Source organism: Limulus polyphemus, unplaced genomic scaffold (genome assembly GCF_000517525.1).
Source record: "Limulus polyphemus unplaced genomic scaffold, Limulus_polyphemus-2.1.2 Scaffold406, whole genome shotgun sequence".
In the NCBI taxonomy this organism is placed as follows: domain Eukaryota; kingdom Metazoa; phylum Arthropoda; class Merostomata; order Xiphosura; family Limulidae; genus Limulus; species Limulus polyphemus.
In genome coordinates, this window is record NW_013666016.1 from 74,416 (window position 1) to 93,204 (window position 18,789).

Sequence of the window (18,789 nt, forward strand, 5' to 3'; positions counted from 1 at the left end):
ATGTTTGATGTGACGGGGATTTGAACCTGCGACCCTCAGATTGCGAGTCGAGCGCCCTAACCACTTGGCTATGCCAGGCCTCGCTTAATACAAAAGAGGGTTGCAACATACAAATCTCAATACTGCGAAAGTAAAGGATAGTTTGTTTCTTATTATTTTGTCCATGTCATTTATGCTAAAGAGAGAAGTTAAATCCAAATTTGACTCTTTTTTTCAAAGCGTTTTTTTTACTTGTTGATTTCTACAGACGAGATATATTTTGGTTGGGGTTATCTCTATTGTTTCTTACAATTCACAAACCCATCATTTCACGGGTTCCGTTATTCAGGCATTTTAATTTAGACAGTATAACAAAGCATATTGAAAGTTCTAACTGTAAACACGTGATAATAATTAAAAAATTGTATGAATATAAATATATTAATAAGTATTCTTTGATTGATTGTTTCGGCAGAGTATTCATGATGAAACTTTATTGAATGGACGGCAACTGTCTGACCTCTACACTTGTGTTTCTACAACCAGCAGTTGCCGTCCATTCAACCGTTTCATCAATTAATTCAACTAGATAAAATATTTGCACTTATACTGAGGAATTTCCGTTGTTATAAAAAGTTATTCATAATTTACCAGTTTCTACAGTGTTTACATAAGAAGAAGTAAGTGAAAATAAAGTGTTTTTTAAGCCTTTTCCTTACATTTTTTGTAGAAAAACAAGTTTGTATAACGGTGGATTATCACTGAATGTATAAACATAATTTTTGAGTGATGGAACAATTTGAAAATCCCACAAATTTTATCCACAAATAAAAATCGAACTACAATTATCTTATAGAAACTTTCATCTAAACTAAAAGTAAAACATTTTTCACAATAGTCGTGTATTGAATGTAATCGTACTAGTTAGAGTGAAATAATTATGTGACGAACTTCATTTGCTCCATGAATTCGAACGAGAAAATAAGATAAAATAAAAATAGCTATAAACAAAAGGTTTTGATTGCCATTTGTTTCACAAGCTCATTTCCTTTAGAATTCACAAAGTTAGTTAATGCGTACAAAAAATATATAAATACAACGAAGAGGTTTTTGGAAAATAGTTTGTAGGTGGAGCTTTTAAAGTTTTCAGTAGGTTAGAAATTTAATATGTTCATTATTTAAGTTTTTCGTTGTTAAGTAAAACATGTATGGATGTGTTTTGAAAATTGGTTATTATTGATAGTTGAGCACATTAATTTTACAAATTGTGATATTTCTATACTTTATGTTTGTTTAATTGGTGCAATAAGAATTAAATTCAATTATTTTCGGAAAGTTTAATAAAGTTTGTTTGTTGAACAAAAAACTACACAATGGGCTATCTGTGCTCTGCCCACCATGGATATTAGAATTTAATCTATTATATTGTTTTATTGGCGTTAAAAGTCCTTCATATTTACCGCTGAGCCACCGAGAGACGAAAAGTTTAAGAAAGTCTGTTTGTCTGTTGTTAAGTGCAATGCTGCGCAATGAGCTATCTGTCCTCTGACTACCATTCGTATCAGAACCCTTTTGTGTGCGTGTGCTATAAGCTTTCGAACTTTCTGCTGAGCCACCGGGGGACGAAAAGTTTAAAACTTGTTAAATTGTAATGATTTAAAAGTTAGTTTATAATATGATAGCATTTCAAGAAAAGAAAACTATGTAATGCAAGTTTCTATCACAAAGTAAAGAATAAATAATGCGAAATGTTTTTCACATAAAAACTTTTCTCACCAGACAATCATTATTATCGTTTTCAGAGTTCCAAGTGGGTGTGGTCAAGGACGATCTAATAGGCTGATTGGTTGATAAATTAATTGCTACGTCTGCATCATCGTCATGGTCCATCATGCCGCCATGTTCCTGGAATAGAGAAACCCAATGAACAAGGAAGTATTAAAATATCGAGGCGGTAAATTCAGAAGTCTCTTACGTGCAAATAAAATTGTGGCTTGCTAGTTTAAAAGATTAGTTCCTAGAAATATAACTCGATCTCAAGAATTCTACCATAATGATCAGAAGCCAACAGAGTTGGGCGATTTAACTACAAAGACTCGAGACAACCTGAAGTATATTGGCAAAGAACAAAGACTGGTTGGTTACCAATTTCTATAAGAAGTAAGATCATATTGATGGTTTATGAATTTTATTTTTGATTATGCCATTTGCGGACGGGCCCCCATCAGGACTTTCTGGCTCATTGTTCATCGTCTCAAGCATGCAAACTGAAGCTATATATTATGATTAGAATCGCACGTGCTCACGTGTTCATATACAGCCACATTTTCTAACATTGTTCTAGGAACAGTTTCTCAAAAATTTCAAAAGCCACGAATAAAATAGCAACTTCTATTCTTTGACATTTAGTACTAAGAAAATGAAATGAAAATATATCAGATAATTATATACATATATATGACGTCAAAAATGTTCAAAGTAAAAAAAAACTATTTCTCCATACCTAAAAAATATTCTTATTTTTTACCGAAACATGGCTGAATAAGTTATTTTTTCGTTTTCGATGGCATCTATACTCGTATCATTCGTACATCTTATGAACACATCAACAATTGGTGTTATTATTATCACTAACATCATGTTTTCCAAACCTGTTATTTTCCCGAGATTAGTAAATGTTTTCAGCACAATTAAAGACAGAACTGCTGGGCTAAATTATTTTAATTCTAATCAAATAATGAGATAAAATGATCTTAACTAAATTTACAAGTCAAATGTATTGAATGTCTTTATTTTTAAAGTTACCGTAATGAATATGTAATTATGTATATACCTGAACTGTGTTTCTAAGTTTGATGTATAAGAATATGAATGAGGTCTAGGTACAGTAACTAACCTTATGTGTGTAGAGAGAAAGAGAGAGAAGGTCCTATTATAAATCGGTACTTTGTGGTATAGATATCAAGGTAAAAAAATTATAAACCATATTTGAGGGAATTTGCTTTTAGGAATTGGCGTGAGTCCTAAACAGACATTGACCCTATTTTCGTCACAAAAATAAAGAAAAAAGGCCTGGTTTCCACCGCAATACACTAACCCTTGAATGTTTTACTTGTTACTTGCTGTGAGCTAATTTACAGCAGTCTGCTCCAACTGCATTTATCTTCTAAATCAAATGTATATACTAGTTGATGTGGTGACGTTTTTATAACACCCTTTCAGTTTCCTAATTTGTTCAATTTTTCTAAAAAGATGATTCATTACGTTTGTATCTTGTGCGTGTTAACATCCATCACCCAGAGTTGGCAAGCTCGATTAACGCAATGGTGACTGGACACTGTCCGACTGTGTACAAGAGCTATTTTGTTTTAGGATTTTTCCCAAGAAAGGGATATAAACATCCTAAAATAGAACGCATTAATTTTGGGTTTGATTTTACAGACACAAGTACTTAATCGGTTAAATGAGTCAATTATTACTTTTCACAAAGCAGAGTGAAAGGGGACACCATTTAATATTGCCCTATATACTATTTATACTTCCTAACGGGTATCCTCTGCTTGAATAAGTAAGGTGCTAGCCTGCACCAATAGTTGCCTGCACCAATAGTTACCAATAGTTGCCTGCACCAATAGTTACCAATAGTTGCCTGCACCAATAGTTACCAATAGTTGCCTGCACCAATAGTTACCAATAGTTGCCTGCACCAATAGTTACCGTTCATATTCTCAAAATCACTGAAGACTTCATGGAGCACAAGGAGCTTATAAGAAAATGTCTATTTAGTCTACGATGTTATTACAATTAATAATCAAGAACAGTTTACTTTTATCCAAACTCCTGAACACCTTTGAGTATATTATCATCCGATCTGATGTATACGTTTTACAGATATTGAGTACGTTATATTACAACGATTTTGAAGCCTCATAACATCGTTACAGTCCATGTCGCCAGGTCCAGTCATTCTCTATCTAACAACAGCGAATCTTGATAAGATCCCTGCAGCGTAGATTCCATTACAAAAGGCTCCGTCATAAAGCTATCATGCCCAAAACACACCATTCCTCTCTGCTTGGTTTCCATAATCCGTCTAGTTTACGAGGACGACAATTTCCCAGCGCCCGCTTCAACAGCCTGATCACACAGAAATCCATGGGCGTTATGTCCAGCGGCTTTGACCAACACGTCTTCGCGTAGAATAGCATGACTACTGTTCATTTCCCAGCTGTTTAAGGTATGTGATGGATGAATGGATCTGTTGTCGAAGCAACTTGTGTCGCTTTTTCAGATGGAGATCTTTCTTTATTATGTTGCCCGAGACACGGACGACTTTTGCCACTGATCTTAGTGTCCGTGCGTTCTAATATGTTACAAGATAATACACTTTGCTTACCACGACTTGGGTACGACTTATTGCAGCACTCTATCTGGATGGTCCAGGCGATCCAACCTGATCCATACTCCTTTGTCTTCCAACGCCATTAAGTGCAAGAGGTATCATCGATTTGAAAACTCTAAAGCCCTGATTTAAATTTACCTTTATGATCTGTGTCTATGAATACACTGCGTTGGAAAGGGCTGTTACATACGCTTCCCAACAGCGCTCAATTTTCGAGGGTATCAAAACTTACAAAACGCAAAACAATGTAAAAAATGTAGTTGTGATTCCCTCCGTCTCACTGATACTTTTATCGGTTTTATTTGTCAGTTGACTTGCTGATTTCATATCTAAACTTATTTTAATATAACGTACTTAACTCTCTCCATACTCTAGGAACAAACAACATCTGGCCCGGCACGGCCAGGTGGTTAGGGCGCTCGACTCGCAATCTGAGGGTCGCGGGTTCGAATCCCCGTCACACCAAACATGCTCGCCCTTTCAGCCGTGGAGGCGTTATAATGTGACGGTCAATCCAACTATTCCTTGGTAAAATAGTAGCCTAAGCGTTGGCGGTGGGTGGTGATGACTAGCTGCCTTCCCTTTAGTCTTACACTGCTAAATTAGGGATAGCTAGAGCAAATAGCCCTCGTGTAGCTTTGTGCGAAATTCAAAACAAACCAAACAAACAACATCTAAACCAAACTTATCAATAGCCTTTACACTTCAGTTTAAAAATAATAATAACAATAGTCACACCTGTTAAAATAATACCTTATCCCAACTGCTAAAACTTTTCACATTAAGTATACTACATAACTGGTAGAGGAGCATCCTTTCACCTCTCCTACAAATTATGATTTAATGAAAAGGAAAATTTATACATAGGATAAGGCAAAATTGACTATACATTTGTTTCATTTAGAATATAGTTTAATTTCTAACTATTACTTTTGTTCACCCTAAATAAAGTTAAACATCTCTTCACCCCAACAATCAACAGTTAATACTCGAGAAGCTTAAAACATTTCAGCTTAACTGATAAACACATTCTGTATTCCAAGAACTTCAACATTATAACCCCAGCTTATAATTACACTTTATATGTGAGAGAGGAACATCTCTTCATCCCAACGATAAACGTAATGCTTAACTGACAAACTTTAAACTTATACAGTTCAGGAAAAAAAAATTCAACTCAACTGACGTATATCCTTTGTAATCTAAGGACTAACGACAAACTTATAAAAATACTTTGTACTTTATAAAACAAAATCTCATTTCAACAGATAAATGCCTTTATCAACCAGGAACGAACACACACCAAAACTAAATATATTAATAAGGTCATTTTACATTTCAAGAAAATGTTTCGTCGCGAGTGACAAACACCTGATAAGTATCACTTATACGTAAGGAAAATGTTTCGTCGCGAGTGATAAATAGTTGACAAGTATCCTTTATACCTGGGGAAGAGGTTTCGTTGCGAGTGATAAACAGATGACATGTACGCTTTATACATCAGGATAATGTTTCGTCGCGAGTGACAAACAGCTAACAAATATCCCTTATATGTCGGGAAAATGTTTCCTCCGATTGATGAAAACTCTTGACTCCATAAACTGAAATGACTTCGTAGGAAATGTACCAATCGATAAAAAAAGTCTTTATAAGCTAAGTATTCAAATTGGTTAACATGGCATTTACACATCTGACGAACAACTTTTACACGCCAAGAAAAATACCGTTTTTATTTATTCAATATGATAAACACAATTTATATAACATAAAAAAAGCATTATTTTAACCAAACAAATAGAGACGCCGATACACATCTCGACGAATCATCATTTACTTTATTGAAAATATTCTACTTGTTAAATAGCCTTTTAAGATCAGAAAGAATGCCATGTAATACCAATAGATAAATACTACTTACGTAATAGGAAGAAACGTTATCTTATCACAACAGATAAATTTATCTGTTGTGATAAGATAACGTTTCTTCCTATTACGTAAGTAGTATTTATCTATTGGTATTACATGGCATTCTTTCTGATCTTAAAAGGCTATAGCCTTTTCAGAATGAAATGCTACTTTATCCAAAATGATAAATAACATCAGGAAGAAACAATATTCTATTTCATTTCGACGGATAAATACCCTTCACTCATCACAAAGAAAGGCAACTTTATATCAAGTGATAAATATTTTCGAAGTGATAAACTAGAGAGAAGGCGGCTAGTGGGCTTCATACAAACTTATATCTCTTGGGCTACTCCTGTCAGACTGAATAGTAAGATTTGACCGCAACTCTTATAACACAATGTTTTGAAAGTAACGGAACACGAACCACGGATTCTAAAATTCATAATTCTGCCACGAACCATTGGTCCCAGCTAAGAAACTGATAAATATATTTCACATGCAAGAAGAGATGCCACTTTATCCCAAATAATTTGACAAACAAGAAAGAAACACCATTTTCATTTCAATTGATGAACACCATATTAAACTGCGTGTTGATAATGTTGTCAATCCTATCCTATATGTTTTTCTCTTAATGCAAATATCACGACCATTATTTGACATTATTTGGAAAATATTATATTTGAAACATGAATGATACTATGAATGAAAATCATTTCTACATACAAATTGAATGTAATTAAGAAAAGTACTCTACGTTACACGGGATGAAAAATATGTACATGATGGCGGTGATAAAGAAAGTCATAAATGAAAATATAACATTAGCTCTTATTAACATAGCATTTAATCCAATATCAAATTAGTATTAATTTCTGATCATAGCAAATTACCTACCTAGATCGGAATTAAATATAAGCCCGGTAATTAGTATAGCTAATAAATAAATGAATACTGTTCTTACTTACAAAGATTAGAATGCATTTCTCAACAGTTGGGTAACTTCGTCGTTAGCGATATTTTCATTCGTGATCCCAATAAAATCTCAGGAGCAAGCTTATGAAAGTTAGGTCAGGGCTAAATCTCTATACTAAGTCAACAATGCAAAATTATCATTATAATGAAAAATATAATAATAAAACTGATATATTGAACATTCTAACCAATACTGTATATTCCAGTAAAATTGAAGCTACAAAAAACATCAGTTGACTCAAAAACAAACATCACTAAACCTTAGGAAGAGATAGCACTTACTTATGTTACAGCACTATATTCTAAAGACTAACATCGTCTTATTTTGAATAATAAAAAGCAGTTTGTTCTAAAAAGTAACATCGTTTTAGTTTGAATAATGAAAAATAAGTTATGCTACGCAGAGACATCGTATTAACTTGAACAATCGGAATCACTTTTCGTTATGCGTTCTGAGAATAACAGCCTACTCCAGAAACAATCATTATAACACCTTATGTAGGAAACAGTAATTTCTTTTACAAAAACTTCGAGAGCCCCTCATTCCTTATGTAATATACATTAAGTCCTCTCAATGCTATATAACCTAACACCCCAACAAAGTAAAAGTAAATCTATTGTAGAAGATAAAATAATTAATAGATATTCTACAAAACTGAGCTCAGAGAAAGCATTTTGAACATAGCGAAATTTCAATAATTAAATACATACTATAATTCTTATACTGGAGATGAACTTATTCAATAGAAGCACCAAAAAAGTCTGAAAATTGTCTAAAATGTTCTGATGTTCAGGTCTTACGTGAAGTAAAGGTAAATTAATTACAGAACTTTTTTCCCCAGAACAATATGGATAATCTAATGGGAACGAAAGAATTTGACATCATTCACCATGAACTGTAACATAGTACTTATAAAATATTCAGACTTTAGTTCATTACAAGGTAGAATCGGCATGATAAAGTGTTGTCTCTTTTCCTAGTATTTTCATATTATTTTCAATTAAAACACTAGAAAACGGGGAAGCTATACACAGTCTCTATTCGATGGATTTAGTAAATCTAATAATGCTTACATGAAATAATTACGAAAGCTTGTAAATTCTACTGTAGTTAAATATTCAATAACTAAGTACAACCCTAAAGCTACTTAATTTAATTTAATGAAAAATAATTAAAAATTTCGAAAACGATTTGCAATTAAAAATTAAAGAGGTTTTCTATATATTGACCGCGCAAATCTCAACTACTTTTCTATTAATTAACAAAACATGTTCTGAAGATAAGCAGAAAGATCTTTTGGGCAAGTAAATTAATTTTCTTCAGTGGCACGTCCATTAAGGTCAAAAACAGGGAACTGGTATGCAGAGAATCCCGAGAGAGGATGTCCTGAGGAAGCATTGGTAACTTTACAGGGCCGACAAAGGTAGATATTTCTTACGTATCAAACGCAAGAAACACAGCTTTTAAGATAACTCTTAGATAAAACGAAAGAAATCTGTTTCTTCGTTTTTATACGTAGAAATTTAAGCTACAGAAGTAAAGTCCTAATTACTAGTTATATGACATATTCATGCCGTTGGTAAACGGAATATTAGATTAATAAACAGCTTATAAAGAATGAATATTAAAAGCTTTATCCCATATGTTATCAGTATATACAATTACCCACATTACAAAAGAAACTGAATTAGTTAGAACTTTTTATAGAATGTAATTGAAGTTAAAAGACAATTGCTAATTGCTATTCTCCATTCCAAAACTTTATCACGTTATAGAAAACTTCTTAGATTAATTATATTGTTAACGACTTAATATTTATGATAAAATCACTTATTATGCTCTACATAATTTACATTGATGGATGTGACTATACAATCTGAAATGTTTCATTATTTCAGGGAAATACGATTTAAAAAGGTTGTGATGACGGTGCTTTGAATTTGTTTTTAGGTCTGAAATCTTTAACTTTACAAAACTTTAAATCACAGATTTTCTTACGGTCAATTGAAAGTTTTAAACTACATCATCAGCTTAAAGTTTGAATGGTATAATTAATCAGAATATTTTAGTTGATAAATAAAGTACAAAAGATGTAGTACTATTGTCACAGGTTCGTCAATTACAGAGATAATTACAGTTCTAGAGGCTGTGCTATTGTTATGGAACTTGTCATTACAAGCGATTTCACTAGGTGTTGCCATCCTTAACTGTGTCCTCTACGTAATCTTGCATGTCTGACTGTTATGAAAAATTTAGGTGGAATAAATGCGTAAAAGTAAGGTATTGTCACGAACTCTTGTGTACTACGAAGGTATCGCAGTACATACTCATATTTTTCTAGGTGACTACCATACCTCATTAACTAGATGCAAATAATTGAGATTTACAGCAGTGTCTAGAAGTTTAACTCCTGCGTACCAGGTTGTACATTTTCTGGAAACATAGTGGATATTTGCCACAATGTTACTTAACGTGTTGTCAAACTCTTAGAAAATTGACAGTCCCTACGTTTGTCATTAGAAGTCGGAATTATGAGCTTAATGAATAACTATAGCAGATGTAGTCATTCAATATACAAATAAACACTTAAATTCTGCTCATTTGTCTGAGGTCTTACAACACCAAGAATCGCGTTACGATACGCGGTGGGCAGAGCTCAGATAGCCCATTGTGTAGCTCTGTGATTAAGAACAGATCATCCGTCTTGTACTTCTATTAAGGAGATATAATAACTTCAACATTATCATATAAATTGGTTTACAATTTTCACAAATATATTTGAATAAGTTTTTTTTTTTCAATTGCAGAGTAAGTCAGAGGATATTGTCTTCACTCAAAGGGAAAAAAACTCAAATGCAGAGTAAGTCAGAGGATATTGTCTTCACTCAAAGGGAAAAAACTCAAATGCAGAGTAAATCAGAGGATATTGTCTTCACTCAAAGGGAAAAAAACCTTTGAGATAGATTTGCAAGGGCTTTGCATTATTTTCATTTTATTACGGAATTAATCAAGAGTTGATTAATGTTTTCTTTCTACTTACAAGTTTCGATTACATAATCACAAATCACAAGTGAAGTTTATTTTGATTTCGATAGTACAAATATATTTCCTATTATAAGTTTAAAAAAGTAATAATAACATATTCATCCTTCTGAGTTTGGCAAATGTAACAGTGTTACCTTAACAGATTCTGGAAGTTTTACTTGTATGCTCAAACATATTAGCAAAATTAACACTAACGAATACAAATGAAAAGAAACATTTTCAAAAAAATTTTGTGTGTCGAAAAATAGTCACATAAAATTAGGGTTGTCTTTGTAGATGAGTAACAAAAGGAAGTATATGTCCTAAAGACGAGAAGAATCTGTGTGACCTATCTAGTAATACCAAGAAGAAAAAGCAATTGAGAAGTTAATCATTTTAGCTTATTGTGTGAAACTACACATGTATACATATAAAAAGTAAAAAAAAAACAACTAATGTATGCTTTTTACACCTGAGTTCACAAAGACTGTAGCGTGTAAAGTTGAGCTACCAACTTTTGCCATTTTCTTGGAAATTCGGTGCCCACGAAATAAATTCGAAAGATATCCAGGATGTTCCTATCACGTGGCTTGTGTAGTTGCTACATTATCTTCAGTTTTAAACACAGTGAATACGGTTAAAATTAGTCACATGTTAAAAAATTGCATGAGCACATTGTGGCTTTATCCGCTTTCGTGATACGCCACGCAGAAGAATAGAACCGTGGAGATGACTGTCCAGCGATTTTCCTGGAAACTCGACAATAGCCTTCCTAAAAATGACAGTAAATTATATTACACAAATACATTACATCCTAATACAATAGAAAAGGGTGTCATCTTCACCAGTATGCGAGCAAGAACACACTGAAGCTCAAACTGTCTGATTGATGAGCACTGTCAATAACTAGCTCCTACCTTAAAAACTCGAAAACAAGAAGTATCCGGTGTATAAGCTGGAATATTTGTTTACACAAATAACAACTAAATACTGTGGGTTTATAATAGAAGATTTGTGTTACTTTTATAACGTGGTTGATGATATTTTTCTTACATGAATTAAGTTTAATATCATTAAGATAAAAGTGTTACTTTTACTTTTTATATGGATGCCATTTTTATTAATTTCTAATTAACCGATATCTTCAGGAAACAGACATTGCTGAAATAAAGTGACAGGCATATTTATATATGATACACGTTTTCTTGCCTTTGCTGTAAATGTTTTGGAAAGAAAAACTAAAAGTATTTTTGTTACTTACTATTAATTAAAATAAAAACAAACCTACACCAATTTTCTGTTTATGTTTTCAGTTTTAATTCTCTCTGGGTATCAAATAAAGGTTGTACCATATAAAGAAAGAATTTTAAGCCAATATGATTTGGGATAACTCTTAAATACATGTAATTATCCTTTTGAACCATCTTACACAATACAAATCAAACGAATTTGTTGTTAGTTGCAATTTAACAATGAATAAAAATATTAGCAAAAAAAATTAGCAAAAGTCTCAACGTTTGTATTGTCTCTTATTCAATAAATCTTAATGCTTAATTATGCTTGCAGATTCATAACTGTAAATGGCAGGTTACTTAGTTTTTCTACTTAACACGCATTTCCATCTTCAACAAAAAAGTATGAAATATATCAATTGTTTTGTAAGAAATATTTGAAAAAAATATATATAATATTTTTCTAAATTTGATAGGACAGTTTTTAGGGAAGCCGAATCTGAAAGAAAACAAATAGATATTAACTATAAGCAGGGAAAACAAAGTCACTCAATTTAAAAACAAATCAAAACATTTTATATATCTTCCGAAGTGTTTATGCCTCCGCTTCAAGGGTTATTGTTCACTATGGAAAGAAACTATCTTAATAAATAAAATCATATAAGTATTATAGATAGTTCATTGTTCAAGTATCCAAACATATACCATAGGGACACTGTACTATAACAAAACACTAAAACTGTACTCGTATGTTCATAAATTTGCTTACAAGAGGCTATATTAACTAATGCTAAAGTATAGATATTTGGAGATTGACTACAACGAACAATTTATTTAATCACTCTAAATTTAAGAAACGTAAGAAGTGAGTCTGTTTCTAAGAGTTACACTATAGTTAAAATTCTCAACATATATGAGCCTCAGCACGGAAACATCCATTCAGTAAAACTTTTATTCATGTTTACTAGCTTTCCGTGCATCGGAAGTAGTTATATGATCACTAGTTCATATAACGAAAGATATCATTAGTGAAGAATAATGTTGGCTTTTCGAAAGTAGAAATTTACGCAGAGTTTATAAATGCAATATTTTTAAATGGTCTGAAAATAAATATTTAATCACACAAAGTTTTAATGACGGATAATTTCATAAAACCTTTTTAACAAATTTTACTTTAATAAAAGAAGTTTTTTCCTGTTTATTACAGATATGAATACAAGAAGAACTAAAAGGTATGAAATTGTAAACTTCATCATTTTTCAAACTATAGCAAGAAAGGCGCGTGACAGATAAGCAGTTGTGGACTGAAAATATATTGATTTTAATTTTTTTATAACAGAATATTCATGATGTCCACATTAGCTGCAGCTATTCACCTGCAGACACCAGAAACTGATAACCAAATGGCAACGAAATGGCTTTTTTCTAAATGGCAGAGAACTGCGAGTCAACTGACCATTCTTGATACATGCCACTTAACAAATAGTGCAATTCTTAAAACGAATACTTTTGTGAATTAAGGATTTTGGTCATTGGTATGGCATATTTCAAATTAAGTTGTGATCTTTGTTATATACTTTACACCATAAACATATAAAAAAAGACAATGCTCCCAAATATTATGTTTCAATTATTTATTCATCGGCCAACATAACTGCTGGTTTGCTCACATTTCCAATAGAATAGTAGAGCAGAAGGTTACTTTGTAAGTTTTACAAGTAACTTTTGATGGGTTATATTGCGTCCAATTCATTCAAGATAATATTAAAATAATATGGAACCAAAAACTGATCTATCTGCCTCTAATATATATAGTACAACGTTTTTTTAAAAGTTGATAAATTTTGATCCATTGCGGTAGATATGTCGATTGTATATCTTACATATCCGTACGTAAAGTAAGATGAGCAAGAATGGATAACTAACTCATAGTGAATAGTCTCCAGCCATTATTATAACTCATAGTGAGCATAATGTGCCCTTCCGTAGGAAAATTGACACATTTAGTTGTTTTGTCTACATCTACTATATACAGAGTTACTTTTCAATTATTCATTAGGCGACATATGTGTGTTCATATTTCAATGATTAAAGGTAAATCTATAAAAAAAAACAAATATATACTAAAACAACAGATGATATTGTTTCGGGTTTAAGTACTTTTTTTTTCAAGATACAGTAAAAGATCTAGGCTTAACTATTTCCAATTTATGTATTAATTTTGAAAAAAATGAACAGAGATTCTTTCTTCTAAAAACAATGTTGATCTCAAGTTTGAACTGATTTTTGTATAAGTTGCTATTTTTTTAGTATTAAGTCCTTACATTTCTAAAACAATAATAAGAACTGATAATGACTAAAGTATCTGCAGTTTTAACAGACGCATATATATATTTCTACAATACTGGGCGAACAATATATTATATTATATATTACATAAATAATTACATATATATTATATATTATTATATTACATTATATTCTTTTTTCACACTTCGGCTTATTCACTTAAAATATTGATATTAAAATATTAAATTTTTTACTTTTCGTAACAAGAACCACATTCTTTTAATATTGAAGTCTTCTAAAGTGTACTTTTATCACACCGCTGTATTGTTTTAAATACTCTAATCGTGGCATATTAACAATGGGGTTGTTTTGGTACAGACGTGTCCAGCCTGTAAACCCGAAAGGGTTCATGATTTGCGCCACTTTGTGCGAAGGAAAAAAACACACTGGGGTGCATTAAGAGAGTGGCGTACAAACGCCACTATTTGGCCAGACAAGAGTAGCCCATAAGTTGGAGGTGAGTGACGTTGCTTTCCTCTCTTCACTATAATATATTAGTAATAAATTAGGGACAGTATGTGCCGATAATATTGCGTATCATTTCACAGATACTCTGAATAAAACAACCCACTAATGAGAGAGGCTCATTAAGTTGGTGAATTAACAGGTCTCAAACACTGTCAAATTTAATTTGCAGTCTCTGACATTGAACTTTAAGTAGTGTTTTTTCGAAAACCATACTTTTAGAACAAATGTATCAAATATTAGGGCCAGGCTTTCTTAACTGTCCATTTTTCAACTGGAAAATGTTGAAACAAGTCTTATCTTATAAGTATGAATTATACAGTTCTTGAAAATATAACTACTGAAAAACCTTGTGCCAAAAATCTAGCATTTGGGATCATTCTGTTGTATTTTTCCATCTTGATGAAGATGACTACTATTTTTCACGTGTGTTCTCCTTTAGAATTAAAAGGCAAAAAAACAAACAAATTTGTTTACCATACATTCTAAAAATACAAATATGAAACCCATCACCAAAATGTGTATATCACCTTTGTATATTAGCAAAGGCAGGTGTAGAAATTAATGTGATCTCCTTTACATTTCCACAGTAAATACAGCTATAGCACGCTAATAAGAATAGTTATTTTGTATTCGAGGATTAATTCCACAGATTATAAACATAAGCTTTTATAATGTGGAATTATACTAAAAAGTGCAAAGTGAACTCCTTTACATGCATCTCACCATGTCCCCAGTTATCTGTTTTTATAAATAGACCCCTAATTATCGCTCACAGATTTAGCTTTGTAATTTATCAGTCATTTAAACCTAAAACTACCACCACTCATCCCATTTGAATGTTATTTATACAGTTAGAGATACACACCTGTTATGTAATCCAGTGTTCTAGGACTTTTCTTGCTGGAAAATGAGATGATTTGTGACTAATAAATTTCAAATCCACCCTACTCTAATCATCTGCACATGGTGAAATCTATGTCCACCGTCTATCATTTAGAAATGATTATATGTTTGTTTAAGGTACTAGCGACATCAAATTAGACACTTAAGAGACCCTGGTCAATTAAACCAATTTAGGATAGAATGACTCTCTAGCTGTTTCACATTTAACTTATTTTAAACATTCTCATAAATGTCTACATTGATTGACGTCAACATCACTTTTGTAATTGTTTGAACAATCAGGGTTAACACTTTCATTTAATCCTGAAATTTGCAATCCATTTTTGATTCTGATAATTATCTAATGTGTAATTTTTCAGTCGAATGATACAGCTTTGCAGATTTTGTGTTTAAAAAGTTGGGCCGGTTCGCATGTTGGGCTATAGATCGCAAGATTCGAGGCTCAAACCCCCGAAGTGCCAGTAAACACCCTCCGCACTTTCAGCTGTGTGCACGTTAGAAATTACAGCTATACGGTTAACAGTAAACGTAGAGACGGCGGATGTTGTTGACTGGTCATCATATCTAATTAAGGGGTGGCTAAACATGAATCTGATCTGACCGTTTAGTTTATGTATCTGCTAGCTTCAGAAGTCGGAGTAAGTTGGCCACATAGACAAAACTAAAAGCTGAATTAATTATACAATGAGACGGATATGATGCTGATCTTGTTACCTGAAAAAAGCATGTTGTACTGAATGGATAAAAGGGTGTGCTCGTATAATATACAATATGAAGATAGAATGATTCATGTGGATTTTTTATTATATCACTAGACAACTCACCAGAAGATTATGACAAGTTACGCATGTAAAAAAACATCGACACTCTTTCGAAGGGTAATAACTGTCCATACCATAACGAAAGAGTAACAGCATTTGTATTGATAATAAACTTAGTTACGAAGTAATTGAGTTTTGTTTATCAAAAAAATGAAATATTTATTGGGATTTAATTGAAATATATATATTTTTGGCAGATAAACACTAATAGTTTGTGTATGAAACGGTGTCTTGCTATAATCGTTTGGAATTGGGCAAACAAAAATAGTTTCAACATAATAGCTTCATTATCTTTATAACATGTAACAGGAAAAAATAATCATACTTATGTATTACAAACTTTTTATTACATTGATGATGGTCTGCAATATTCTAGAAACTTCTCTAGTAATAGTGTGTGCTTGGTTTTTTAAGTTAACGATTTTCTCACGTCATGCGTGGGTAACCTTACCAGTGCGTTTTAGCCCCCTTGGTAATGGGACCCCAAATAAGAGTTGGAGGCTATGCCATAAAGAAAAGAACATCCCGAGTGCTCTTGACAACTTTATTCCTACTAGCTTTAAAATTGATGTAGAAGTTCGTGGACAAACAAACGATGGGAATTAATAAAGGATAAAGACGTTTGTAGTTTAGAGATAGAACAGCAAAACACGAATCCCAGTAACTATAGCAAGATAGAGCTTTTCGTGATCTATTTAGACCATAAAAACCTGAAACTAAACATTAATATTTAATTAAAAACCATTAAATGATTATTGCAACTAAACAGGTAACAGATGGTCCAAACGTTGCTATATAATACCAATACAGTTAAAACTTATAGAGGTGAAGGGTAAATCATATTCTTAGATAAAAAAATTAATTTGTCTTATTTATTTTTCTCAAACAAGAGTTAACTAACTATAAAGAACAGAGAACTGGGTATTCATTGCTTTTTACTATGCGCTCACTTATATTCATCTAAATAATTTCTAACCTCTGTACTTGCATCAGTTTTTGGAAAAATACAATCCATGGCGTTTAAATGTAGCGTAGATGTATGTCTAATTTATGAACTTGAATAGAAATGTTAAAATAAAGGCACTTAGCACGATTTCTACAAATAGGAAGAACTTATGTGATATAAAATCATAATGAAAGTTTTATTCTGATGCTAATTTGTAGTACAACAACATTATATTACTAAATACATGAAAACAGTACATTGAAATAAGTGGTCTATGTTTCGCAGCTAAGGTTTGTTTGCTTTATTGTAGTCTGTCTCTAACCGTTGTTAAACATCTCCTTGAATAGACCACGAATCCTCTCTAAGTATATCGAGTTTTCGAAGACTGTCCATTCTGTTTTTCAGGTGACTGACAAAACACCCCAGTGCTGTTCAATAACGTTAAGGTCGGGCACCTGTGATTATTCTTTATGCTTCATTCCCCAAGGTTGCTGTACATCTCTTACTGTGTGGTATGGTACATTATCATCCCGAAAAAGCATGTTTCTTTTTGAAAATTACACCAATACAATAATGCCTTGACGTACATAACATCATAACACTTCAAGGCATTCATGCTTCCTTTAACTATTACCGATAGACTAAATCCAAAACATTAAAACAGACCATGATATCATCCACATTACTTTCATGTTTAAGAAGACAATCATATAAGCTTATAGTTTGCCAACAAACCCAGACTTGAATATCTGAAGCAAACAATGAATAGTGGGATTCATAGATCACATGATATTTTCTACAATGTTCTTATTTTTTACATATTTGTTTTTATCTTAAGGTACCACGAACTCCAACATTTTGTATTGACGATTGTGAAGAGTGGCTTACGAACTGTAATCCGTCTGTGAAATCCAAAAACATGGAGTTTCCCACACTGTCAGTGGGTATGCTGATTGTCAGTTCTGAATTGTAATAAAGGCTTGAGTGATGGACTTAATACCAGAGTAGTGCCGCTTCAAACCGAGATTACAAGTTCATATACATCAAGGATTGATTTTGTTACGTAATTTCAAATGGTCTGAAAGTGAGTTAACTGATAATTTAAATCTAGTAATTAAATTGTACTCTGGATTTAGTATTTAAATATATGCCGATATATAGTCAGTTTATGACATTTGCCAACAAGATTGATACACACACAGTTTTCTTTTATACAAATACGTTTTAATATACACACAAATAAAGTTTACAATAACAGTTATTAGAAATAGTTATTACAAACAATGATTTATAAACAAAAGTTTCAGAAACTAACAAGCAATATAAAGTCTTCCTTTTAGTCTGGAACTTCTTCGATATCTTATCAAGAGTTCACGATGAGCGAGTTGACGTAAGTATAATTCACTTAACGGGAAGCTAGCTAGCTTTGTCCTTCGTTATTTATCAGCCACACACACCGGGATTTCCACCTGACGTTATGTAATGTTTTAGTAAAAATACTAATGTCCAATGAGAATCCACTGAAGTTAAATGAGTTGTATTGTTCGAACTTTGTAAATGCTCCTGGTCAAATATCTGAAGTTTTCCGATTGATAAGTGTTATAACAATCACAGTTATAGCTTCCAAAGTTTGTAGCACACTGACTGTAGCAAACTAATAATAGATACTCCCTATTGGCGCGTCGTGTTGGTTGTACTTATAGGCGTGTGGAGTTTTTCTAAAAATTTCAGTTTTTTTGTAATAGTACTGGCGTTAACACACGCGTTTACGTACACACATA

General features: G+C 32.3%; 1 protein-coding gene across 12 annotated transcripts in view; it reads right to left on the bottom strand.

Moving 5' to 3' along the window:
- The window catches only part of LOC106458029 (forkhead box protein P1-like), a 255,864-nt gene that overhangs the window by 62,807 nt on the left and 174,268 nt on the right, over window positions 1–18,789 (bottom strand). For 7 of the 12 annotated variants that reach the window (XM_022384153.1, XM_022384151.1, XM_022384152.1 and 4 more), the window contains 2 exons: window positions 7,258–7,379; window positions 1,756–1,884 (listed from right to left, as the gene is read on the bottom strand). The exons of 1 other annotated variant lie outside the window; for it this stretch is intronic. In XM_022384153.1, the coding sequence (XP_022239861.1) occupies window positions 1,756–1,872 (117 nt within the window). In that variant the 5' untranslated portion in view covers window positions 1,873–1,884; window positions 7,258–7,379. The remainder of the gene's footprint in view (window positions 1–1,755; window positions 1,885–7,257; window positions 7,380–18,789) is intronic. 4 more of the 12 variants (XM_022384158.1, XM_022384157.1, XM_022384156.1 and 1 more) reach the window with 2 other exon arrangements.